Source organism: Dermacentor variabilis, chromosome 4 (genome assembly GCF_050947875.1).
Source record: "Dermacentor variabilis isolate Ectoservices chromosome 4, ASM5094787v1, whole genome shotgun sequence".
NCBI classification, from domain to species: domain Eukaryota; kingdom Metazoa; phylum Arthropoda; class Arachnida; order Ixodida; family Ixodidae; genus Dermacentor; species Dermacentor variabilis.
Window position 1 is genome coordinate 85,903,787 of NC_134571.1, and position 12,408 is coordinate 85,916,194.

A 12,408-nucleotide genomic window follows, 5' to 3' on the forward strand; every position below is an offset into this window, starting at 1 on the left:
AAATAAGCCTCACCTCAATTTCCGAACGCAATAGCCTCTGAGGCATAATTTTTCAGTACCTAACGCAATAATAATTCTGCAAGACCACGGTGAAGCGCCCTGGCCTTCACGTGACCATGATTGGAAAAAAAATGTCGCAGCCCTTGTGTCGACACACAGGACAGTAACCGCAAAGCTTGTGACGACTTTTCAGGCTCTCGCGTATCTCCGCGTGCTTTGTAGTTAACTTGTCACGACTTTGTGATGACCTTGCGAAAGCCTCGTAATTAATAAAGCATCGACCCTTTTGACGGTGCTGCACTTCTGCAACAACCTGGCCAGTGCAGCTGTATACTGCCGGAGTTGGTGCACAGCTGATGACCGCACCTACCAACACAATTTCGAACGGGGCGAAGTGCCTCATAACAGCGACGTACGGCTGTAAAACACTCGCTGGGAAGCCCTCTAGCAGCAGGCGGGCGTTGCAATGGCAAGCTGTTTACTGTACCCCAAGTTTTTTTTACACACAGTTCGCGTATCTTCTTCCAAGACACTCTTGGGAACACCAGCTGCTACGACTGCACCCTGAATTTTGTGTAGCTCTAGCTCTGTGATTGTACAAGGCTTTTAGCGTACAATCGAGGACTACGATTGTAAGCTGTCGATCGTGTGCAAATTTCGTAACGTACAGCCGGCGTCAAAATCTTTCAGAGCAAGGAGTTCGCTAAAAAAGTTTAGTTTCCGCGCCACCTCACCACACAGCCTAGAAGCTCCGTAAGTGATGGGTGGCGGTTGTACGGGGCATCGTATGTGTCGTGCAGAGACTGTTTCACTTTTGCAACGTGACCCTGTGACACCGATAGACACCTTTCGGCGCTCGTTTTCACATCCCCCGTACAGTGGATCTCAAAAATGGCCGCACTGTCCAAAAATAATGATGTATACTTACTCAGCCTGGGACACGCAACCTGGTGTATGGATTTCCCGTTTGTAATGGTTTATGCCAACAACACAGTATTGTACGGCTTTACTGGCTACAGTCACAAACTGCTGGATTCCCACGATTCGCCATTGTTTCGCGCTGTCTGCGTAGGCCTAGCACCTCTAAGAACTTCACCCTTCTCGCGGGAACCTGACCGTCCCAGAGGGAGGCTGCCGTCATGCTGCGCAAGCTCTCCCTCCACGGCGCCATGTCCAAGCCGCGAGGCAGCGACGAGAGTTCGCGCGCCAGCGCCAGAGTCAGGGTGCAGAAGTCGCTGCGTCAAGGCGGAAGAGGAAAGGCGGCGGCCACCGCCACTTCCTCGCTGCTCAGCCAGGGCGTCACAGCGCCACGGGACCTCGACGACCTCAACGCCGAGGACGGCAGCGAAGATTTCAGCCAGATCGCTTCTCTTCTGCAGACGTTCTCGTCGCTAAGCAACCAAGGTGAAGGGCGATAATAGTTGGAGTGTAGCCCTCCGTCGTTCTAGCATTCCTGTACTGCACGGCCTCAGCCATTCTTGTCGTGGCCAGGTGACGTGTGTATGCTACATCGTGTACGCACATGCACGGTACGATCCGGCTAGAGCTCTAAGTTGGCGGCTGACTGGAGCTGTGACGGTAGCAGAGACGGCATGCGAAAGCACTGTCTTCTTACTCCCAAGAAATCAATCAGCGTGGGATTCTGACGTCGTCTGTCATAGACGTTGTGGCACGCACTTCTGAATTATGTAAGCCGATAATTATCTGCGCTGCACTTTACGCCCACAGAAGGCGGTTGAGGCAAAAATCAACCACCTATTTTCTCCTCTGCTGTCAGTGTCACGGTGGTAATTCATTCATTCATTCATTCATTCATTCATTCATTCATTCATTCATTCATTCATTCATTCATTCGTTCGTTCATTCATTCATTCAATTTTTTTATTCATGGAATCTCTACTACCGTGGTAATACTATTGATTACGCACACCCCCCACATAAATTCTTGTGGTGTTATTTATCGGGATTGCGTGAGGCTGGCTTTTCCTCACATCGTCTCTTATTGCGGAGAAGCCAGCTCTGATGAACGCTTCTTAGCGAGCCACGAACAGACGCAGGCACTCAACGCAGCTTTCGAGGAGGGCCACGATTATTTTACTGCGGTCAATCTTTGGACTGCTCTTCTTCAATATATCCGTAGGACCTATTCCTTCCGGAAAAGTCTTCAAACCTTCCGGAACCCCATCTACATAGCACCTACAGGACGAAATGAGAAATGTCCCCATCTAAAAGAAGCTAAACTATTTTTTGGCGTCACTTTAAACGGACAACCACGCGCACGTTTTCTCACAACAGCTCGTCTACTTCTCTCCGGGTTGCATTGAGCTTCTGGAAAAGTAATAACAATGAAAGAGCACGCTTAATATAAATGAGATCCACATTTGATTTATAGGTATGAATTTTGACACCAGCCAAAAGATTTTAATTTTTTGTGTTCCCAACGTCTTGAAGTCGCACCAACTGCTGCTTCAGGGGTGAGGTCAGTAGAGCGAGCACGGGCTGTATCGACCCCACCCCTGAAGAAGGAGCCGGTCCGGCCTTTGAAACGTCGTGACCTTTAAAATTAAAATCTTTTGGTTGCTGTCAAAACTCAGTCCTATCAATCAGTTATTCCCAACCGGACATATATCTGTGAAATGTTCCCCTTTGAATTTTAGATCCATATTTAATGCATCTCCTTTTCTTCTCTAGAAGTCCCCAAGTCCTCTGATTTCTATCCGCCTACGCGCTCCAGTAAGCCCATATGCTGCTACCTGCAAACACTTGGGCGCGTTCGTATATATCGCGCGATCAACTCGCTCAGAAATGCACCCGTTAAATCTTCACGGTGACCGCCATGAGCATACCCTTCCCCCCCCCCCTGCCCCTGTCTTGTTCCTTCTCATTCAGGAAAGAAGTTGCAAACCACCGGTCAGCGCAAAGCCCAGGGATCGATGGTGCTTCCCGACATTCCCGAGAAGATCTCCCTGGAGGACTGGTCCGTCAAGGCCTGCTGCATCGAGGATATCGTGTACCCTAGCTCCCAAAACTGGTCCTACCTGACCAACTCGGCCATCACGACCTTCACGGGTGCGGTTGATCGCGAAACGCGCGTCGCTCTTTCCGTAGTTTTCGCTTTAAACAAATAGTTAACTTACGATATATAGGCTTTCCTTACGCCCTAAAACAGCATTGTGGACAATGGAGGGGTTGAATTTATCCTGACTACTGGAGGGCCTTTACGGTGCACCCAATTTTAAGAACACGAGCGTTCTCGCATTTCATCTACACCGGAGTGCAGCCGCTGCAGTTGGAAATGAAGCCCGCGTCTTCGTGCCTAGCCTCAGTATAATTTTTATAACCACTGTGCACTGCAACGGGGCGCAGTTTCCTGTCAACTGCTGTTGATATGATCATGTCTTTTTAATTAACATTTAATGCGCACTTGAGCTCGCTCTGGTATTTCTACACAGTACTCGGACAATCGCATCATAGCGTGCTGTTGTTGGATTGTACATACACCTTGTGCCTAGTACTAGCCTTCCATATGACAGTTGAAACGGTAACATGGTCCTCGTGGTTTACACTTGAGCAACTGTAATGAGTAATTTGACGATTTCCCGCCATTCGGCCGCGACCCGCTCTCTAACCAGGAGCTTACTGCACCTAAATTCTCACGCGACCCCTGACGCGACCCTGACTCGCGTCCTGCTCACGTGGAGCCAGACACTTGAAACGCCTTCTGGATCTTTAATTTTGAACCCGTCGTGTGATCTGATAAATGCCAACATATGCAGACTGCTTCAAAGTGTCTCTCTGCTGCTACAGCCCTCTTATCCCTCTTTTTTGTCATGTGAATTAGGCTGAGCACACAACATTTATTATTATTTCGTAACAAATAAGAAGTTCGTCTCGTCTGTCCATCTCTGTGCGTGCGTGTGCCAGTAGGGGGTGTCCGAATCCACGCACTAGCTGCGGTTCCCCCGTCTGAGTGACAGAAACAAAGGCATTTCAAAGGATTTGCTTTTGATGGCTGCAGAAGCTCGAAATACATTCTAGAGCCGGAAACACGTAATGGACACCACACTACCCATTTGCACCCCTTTGGTTATCTACGTTGCAGCAACTACATCAACAAGAAATACCTCCGCATTACCTTTTGCTGTGTTCTTGTTTCCGATCTATCACTCGCAGTACTTTGACTGGCACCGTGAAGAGCATTGCGAAGCATATTGTACTTCGAGCCCGGCCCCGGTTAACAGCGCTCATCATGTGTCGTCTTTCTTGTCCTAGTTTTATTTCCCTGTGTTTTTCTTTAGCTACGAATCAGTACTAACTAGCTCGAGTTCACACCCTTGAATACTAAAAAGAGTCGATCAGCAGGTTCCCACTAGCCAAAGGGGTCCCGAATCCCTACCTATAGAGGCACCCCGGACTTTAGGTCCCGCCTTGAGGGGCCGACTTGAGCGCCGTTGCTGTGTGACCACTGTGCTTTGCCGGCCGGCCCAGATCAGACCTCGAGGGCGGGCGCCAGTAATAGCAGCCTGTTCGACTCCTCGCTCACCGACTCCAGCTCGACGCTGACCGTCGACACCGAGTTGGGCGGCCAGCCGAGCGAATCCCGTCGTAGCCAGCGCCGCGAGGCCAGAGCCGCTGGGTGAGTTATAGGGGCAACCATCTCTATGGTGGCGACAACTGCAATGCTAGTCGCTTGATTTCTTATCGAGGTTGCGCAAGTGCTCAGAAATTCGAATACAATCGAAAAAGGGGTGTGCCAGTAGCAAATTTTGAGACCAAATCGAATAGGAATCGAATAGTGCCTGGCGCGAATCGAATCGAATGGCGAATATTTTTCAAATAGCTTGCGAATAATGTACAGCCTTCTGACCATTATTCTCAAACAATTTGCACGTCCTGGTATTTACAACATTAAAGTTTCTATCATTACACTGGCCATTATAAAGCGTGCTTCATTAAAAGAGCACAAAGAGAGCATCAGAAGCAATTCACTAAGCGTCTTGTTCGCAAACTTAGGGCTTCTCGTTGCATATGCGGTCATGTGTTATCATATAAAGTTTGGAAAGGCAGCCTTGTTGGCGAATCAATATCTATGTGTACCTTCGCGACCAAAAAAGAAATTCGTGACGTCTGCGACGATAACAGAGCGGGAAAAAAGATATATCTCTATACTTCAAATGGTCACGGCAGATAGTACAACTTTGTATCAACTATATTTCGATGAAGCGTATTCATGTTTAATCCGATAAAAGGGCAAAGGTGATGCATCTACAAACAGCACTAAACATTAGCAAACTGTCGAATCGCGTGTCTAAACAACATTTTATTACGAGTGATCGTGTTTAGTCGAAACAGTATGGCGTTCTGAGCACCGCAATGTGCTGTCCACTGTTATGTCCACTGTGGGCGGGGTGAACGTTGTCGCATTTTGTCCCAGATTCCAGTGTGATTGTGTGCAATCGACGTCCTAAGGTATTCGAAACTAACCTAATTTTCGAATAGTGACTTCGATTTGAAAACCCAATCAAATGGTAACTATCACATTCGAGGACCCGATCAAATAGGACAGTATCCGATTCGTTATACGAAAGTTTCGAACAGTTGTACGCCCCTAAATCATAGAAAATATGATTAAAAGTATTTTCCATACGATATGTCTGAACATTCAATTATAGGCGATTACACGGAGTTATGAGAATTACTTGATTCTGTCTGCCATCGAAAAAGACGTATCGTACCACCGGCCGCTTCAAGCGCCGGATGCAAGCCTAGCGGGTACTGCGCTTACCTCTCACTTCTTGCTCGTTTGCAGGTTGTCCATTTCGTAGGACTTCAAATAGCACTGTGCGTTCAACTAAAACACGTTTATGTTACAATTTCTTATCCCATTGCGGTCCTTCTTCGTTTAGGAGCACAATAGGGCTCAATTACCGATTCGATATTGGTGCATGTATTTCTGTAATACTCCTCAGGGACAATGCTGGAAAGTTTTGATATTGCGCTTTATAGCTCTACCACGGTCAACTGATCTCCTTTAATAATATAGCATGACTGGTTGTTTGTAATGGCCATCGTTATATACTTAAGCAACAACAGCGCAGATCCCTATGAAGGAAGTTGTCGCTTGAAGAACACCTACGTGTGCCTACGTGTACAGTATATGGGGCATGTTATTATTCACAACCATAAATAAAGATCACGCGATACTTCCTGAACCATGTGGCGCTGTTTCATGAAAAAAAAAGAGAAAACTCTTATGTTTGAAGATGTGTGCGGACGTTTATTGATAGTGCACTTTGATTTTGACGCGCGGCAGAACACTTGCCACGAGCACTGACTGGCAACAACACGTTGAGTTTCTTGTCAAGCTTTGTAGTGTCAATGCCAAGGCCACAGATTTCGCTGCTAAATTTTTTGACAGATTCACTAGAACTCATCGCTTTTAGTTGAGAACTAACGTCATGTTTTCGGTTGGTCGCTTCCCGCTAGCGATACGTTCACTTCCACGCAGAGGCGTAAGAACATTATTTTGTGTGTGTGTATGTGTGGGTCAGAGAGGATCACCATCATAATCACTGTGACCAGATCTTACACAGGAGTACACAAAATGAAAAAAAAAATCTATAGCGTGCAGACAATACGCATGGAAGTTGCTGCTGAAAAAAAAAGTTAGAACTGACACCGCCAGCCCACAGTAAAGAAAAAGAAGGTCACTCTCTGCGAATGTGATACCAGTTTATGTAAGTTGTGTTGTTTTTCTCGCACGTGTCCTGTTAGGGCAGTTTATTGCAACTAACACTGTAGCAACCATCTGTTTCTTTTGGCCTGTGGTATATGAACGCTGCGTATTTTGCATGATATATGCGCGAAGTTTACATCAGCTATTAGTACATCACTTTTGAGCAGTTAGGTCGTCTGTTGACGCACCATGTCAAGGAGTATTATGCTCTAATTTTACACAAAACGTAGCGGTGTCTTGCCTCACTGGCCCTACATCATTTTTTGTTACTGACGCAGATTTACATATCAGGGTATCGTAACGCCCTGCACGAAGTCTAAAACCGCAGGGGCATCGGATATACGTACGGATTTGTTGAAATCACTACATTTATGTTCACTATCATTGCAGCGTGCTCGACAACTACGCGAAATGAACGCAGATCTTACGCAATTGTTACCGCCTACAACTTCATCTCACCACTTTCCTTTCTGCTAGCTCATCCACTTGGTTAATCCACACTGAAATTGCGAGGGCTCCACTTAAGGTAATTCAAAAGTGAACGTAATCATTTCGGTTTAAACTTTTCTCGGAGCATTAGCCCTTCACCCAGTTTTCTGTACAGATATGACTTAAAATAACCAGAGCTGCAGGCGATGCATTAGCGTTGTAGCCGCAAGTGCTGAATATATTTGTATTCGTTAACGTTGTAGGTAAGTGCCGAATATATTTTGAATAAATTCGTGTGGAGGGCAGTGTTGTACTTTCTCTTCACTGACGCTTTCAACTATCGCGTACCACAGCCTATTTTATCCATTTTAACCTAACCTCCTCAAAACTTTTTCATCATATCTTTGCACAGCTTACGTCTATGGTGCGGTCTCCATAACAGTCCTACATCCTTCTGCGAAAGTTTGACAAACAACAACTGTTCGTCTGCTCCGTTTCGCTTCTTCTTTGATTTGGTGAAACAGTTTCACTGGGTGCAGAAACCAGCACCGCTACTTTTGGCTGCGAATACGAATGCATGTAACACTAAAAGAGTTGGTACGTAAAGCTAAATCTCTAAAGTAAGCATCATAGCAAGCTTATCTCAGCTAGCAGTTGACCTGAATGCTTGCCAGAGGACCGCATGTGCTTTGTCGTATGAACAGGTTCATGTGGCGAGCGTTATCTAGCCTGTGTACAGGTCTGACTCCTCAGATTAGTAACACGCGGCCCACAAAGTCATCTACGAGTGTTCTCTTAGAGCGTTCGAGCAAGTTACTTCTCTACCTGTAAAAGACATTTTGCCCTCAGCAGTTTGTGAAGCGCCTCCTTGAAATCATCAAAAGTTGTACAGGCCTTACTTTGTATGAAACTATCTACGTAAAACGAAAGTGCTGTACACGACCCAAATCCATGGGTATAAAAGAAGCGCTCGTGATGCAGGTTAAGCTCCGCCGAAGGCAACACACTGTAAACAAGTTCCACATCGTCAGTGGCTGTATAGGCCCTTTCACCTGATGCGTCTTGAGCTGTTCCTGGCTCTCGGCAATCAGAGAGATGGTATCGGCGAAGCCTGAGCAAAGATTTCTTGAAAAGAAAGCCCGTCGAATTAACCAGCGGCGATACGGTCGCGTTCTCCTCGCAGGCTCCGCTGCCGGCGCAACGAAAATCCCGACATCGTGGTGCTCGTGGGCGCAACGAGGTTCCCGTGCCACCGTTCTCTGCTCTCCGTGCACTCGCGGTACTTCCAGGAGATCCTCGCGGCTAATCCCCAGACCCAGAAGGAAAGTTGCGCCAACAAATCCTTTCGTATACCCTACACCACTCCATCTTGCTATAGTTGCGTGCAGCCCCAAGGAAGCAGCGCCAGTGGTTGATCTTATCGGTAGAGTAACGTTTAAACGTCGACGCTCCTCCGCTACTGCGAAACTTTTCTTTCGTCATCCAGTGTCTTTGTTATCAAGGTTATATTCGCTATTCGCAGCGCACAGTTAACAATACCGTGGGCTTGAGCGCCAAATTTCGTTCTTCAAGCTATTTTTTAACTATCTTTGGGAGGGAGGACTGGGAGCTAGCGTTTTGTAATAGAGGACGGGTACGCCTTTCGAAGCACTCAACATGGCCACTGCTGCGGGGAACTGACGAGAAGACGGAGCACGATAGCGCCCCCCGCAACAGGCTTGGCGACGTGAACAAAAGATTGTTGTCGAACCGCCGTGACTTGCGCCCCCGTGGAGAACCACGTTCTCTTGAGCCGAAGACAAAAGACCCGCGCCCGTTTCAGCACGAGTGCGCTCTTTAGTCCAAGTTCTTAAACAGTGAAAGCTCGATGGAAATTTTTATCCCGTTACTCTTGTTCTCTGTAACCAAATCTCTGTTCGGCTCAGCTCGCCGTCTGGGGCCTTTCCACGAGGCGTCGGGCATCGTCATGTAAGAAAGCTCCCGAGAAGGATCCGCCGGCAACGGGCGGTATCTATGGGCAGAGGGAACAACAACGGGGAGGCTCTTCTAGCAACGGCAAACTAACCTCTTTGGGGCCCCAAAGACAGCTTGGCCAACGAGCTATCTTTAGTGTATATATAGTGCGAGCACAACGGGCACGTCGGAGAGAGGACAACGGCATCCCGCTGACGACAACGCAGCCACTGGAGCCAACCTTATTAGCGGGACCTGCCGGTAGTGTGATTCCTAAAAGCCACGGCTACTCCGACTCAGGGTGTGTATATATATACGAACATATCCCGTTGTCCGCGCGTAAAACACTTTCACTGGAGGCAAATAATATCTCCCCTCCTTAGGAGAAGACAGGAGGGAAGCCGACGTGAGAGACTGCGTGAGCATGCGATACCATCAGCGAGCCCTTTCTTGCCCGTACACCCAGCCCCCTTTTCATTTCTCTCTCTCTCTCTCTCTCTCTCTCTCTCTCTCTCTCTCTCTCTCTCTCTCTCTCTCTGGGCGTCCCGCTATCAAATTACCGATTTCCGGTCGATAGAGGAGCAGCAAATGACGATGGCGAAGCGGAGAGGGCACCACACTCTGCGCTGCCCAACGCTCTATACATCAACGGCGCTGTGTGTCTGTGTGTGTGTGGGGGGGGGGGGGCGGAGCGAACAATGCGTAACCGAAGCTGGCCTTAGCCTCTTCTCATACTAACGAACGATGGTGTACAGGCCTGAGGGGCTGGCTGAGTGAGAACGAAGAATTCTCCTTGCTTGCGAGATGCTCCCTTTTTTCCTCTACCCGCGCTTTTTTTGTGGGAAAACGGCTGGGAAACAAAATAGAGCACGTAGCATGGGGAATCAGCGCTCGCAGGCACTTTTCCCTAATCCCTAATCTGCATCTTCTTTCGTTGTACGGCTCAGTGCGTCTCCCTCATCTGTAAGGGGAGAGGAAAACGGAAAAAAGGTCGTGGCTGGCGAACTAGAACAAAAGGGAAACTTCACGCTTGAGGATAAGAGGGTGAACGACACTTCAGGAATCGAAATCACTCCAGAAAAGACTCTCGAGAGGCCTGTGCAGGCAATGACGTTTAGAATGCAGAATGTTACCGACGTTATCCATTGTGTGGTCGCCTGCTACTGTGAGAGTGCTTTTTTTAAGGTGTGGGAGGCGGGAGGGATTAGGGGCCAAAGAGACGGACATTAATCAAAGTCGAAGGACAGTATTCTACTTGCAATATGCTTTCTTTTTTCGTGATATGAAAGCTACAAAAGGGACAGCAGATTAGCTGCTTGAACGCAAGATTTCATGCATCTGTTTTCTTTTGTTGTACAACAGTTTGTAGTAAATCGTGTAATTACAACATACAAAATCATGCAGTTTACGGCAACCTTATATATACCCCACAAAGCCCACCGTGTCATTTCCGATACGTTGGAGCAAGTTTTCAGTTTCGGGTAGTTTGCGAAAACCAATTACAACATAATTATTATACTAATTATTTTTACTCTATTCACATCTTTACTTTTTTTCACGAAAGTACGTTTTGTGACCAGAAAAAGGGTGAACAGATTGTTTTCGTTTTCCTTGACGCAGAATGGTGTTTGAGCTTCGTGGGTGTATGTAAATATTCAAAAATAAAATTAACGAAAGAACACTGATAACTTTACAGCGGTTAATTGCTATGCACGAACGTAATGAAAGCAACCCCAACTTAGTTCATATAGATGGTACTGTCGGTGAACGGAATAATTCAGCATGGGACAGTGGCAGGCAACTAACGACATCGTTCACGTACGGCCGTTGCTATGCGGACACGCTGAAAAGAACTTCGCAGAACTTAGTGCAGAAAAAGCGGTCCTTGGCGGTTTCAAGGCTTTTGTCGTGAAGTCCCATGCTACACGTGCTTCTGAAATCGTAAATTTTACTGTTACAGGCTTCAAACCACTACTTCGTTCAATATTAACAATACCCCGTCATAAGCAACTCAATGCGATTTCCACCAATGAAAGTGTGGACGAGCTTGTTCTGTATAGCTCGTAACATCTCATGCAATATGAAAGAAAACACTCAAATTGCTTTCAAGCGTGGAAACATTGGCAGGTTGGTTGTAAATAGTTGGTTGGGCAAAGCGTTAAGGACTCGGACAACGGTTAAGGCACATTGAAACCGACATGGCTCGTTTTCAATGTGCCCTAACCTTTGTCCGAGTCCTATAGTACTGTGCCCAACCAAGTATGCTTCCAAGAGGGCGTAGCGGCTCGATTCACAGATGCCCCACATAAATGCGTTCAGTTATACTTTCAACATAAAAGCTTACGAATGTCCGAATTGTAATTCTGAAATCAAATCGAATACGAATCAAACTGAATCGAATATCGAATTCCTTTCGATTAGCTTTCCAATAGTAAACAGCCGTTTTCACCAATAATGTAAAACCATGTTCACATCCTAGAATTCGCAGATTTCTGACGGTACATTGCCTCCTGCGAAGTGTATTAAAACCGCAAATGGGAGCATTAGGAAAGAAATAAGCAGCTTCTTCGCATACACTGGGCCCCTAAACAAGTGCGAATTATCGCGCTTTAGCCGATAAAGTCTGAATCACTGAGCAATATAGCCTGCTCCACTACGTAATTTTTCATGTTTTCCATCTACTACAGCTGAGGTGGCTAGATTCATCGTACTATTACTCATATCTCATGTTTTCTCCCTCACTGTCGAATATTTAAAGTATTCGAAAACTATATGAAAAAAAAATATTCGTGTTTACGAATAATGACCATACCATCAGAAGACCCAATCGAACAGGTCAATATTCTTTATTCGAAAGTTTCGAATATTCGCACATCGTTAGAAAAGGCACCTGTTGTACAATGACGAGACACATTCAAATCCGTATATCACGAGTAATCGTTGCTTAAAGATGAATGTGGGAGTTCTCTATCATATTGCTCGCGGCTTATTTTCATGTTCGCCTGTTCGGCTACTCTGGCTTGCTTTGATGCTGCGTTTTTGAGCCGCTACGTGCGCGCTGTTTATCGCAGCTTTCGTGTGCACCTCGGTATGATCGGCCTTTGATTTGCACGTAATGCAAAGGCAGCATATTAGTTGTCATGCAAACCTCGCAATAACCCTTAGCTGAACAATAACGAAACATTACAATACTCTCACGTGGGACTATGTTGACGTAGGACCAAGTTGACCCCACCTAATTACCTGCACATGGAAACAGCTTCCAGAGATGCCCCCTTAGGAACGAAACG

The 12,408-nt window shown here is 46.7% G+C and overlaps 1 protein-coding gene across 1 annotated transcript in view; it reads left to right on the plus strand.

The window, feature by feature from the left end:
- The first annotated feature begins 1,139 nt into the window (after window positions 1-1,139).
- LOC142578264 (uncharacterized) overlaps window positions 1,140-12,408 on the plus strand; it is a 36,092-nt gene continuing 24,823 nt past the window's right edge. The window contains exons 1-4 of the mRNA XM_075687665.1: window positions 1,140-1,404; window positions 2,890-3,069; window positions 4,489-4,636; window positions 9,091-9,133. Of these exons, the coding sequence (XP_075543780.1) occupies window positions 1,140-1,404; window positions 2,890-3,069; window positions 4,489-4,636; window positions 9,091-9,133 (636 nt within the window). The remainder of the gene's footprint in view (window positions 1,405-2,889; window positions 3,070-4,488; window positions 4,637-9,090; window positions 9,134-12,408) is intronic.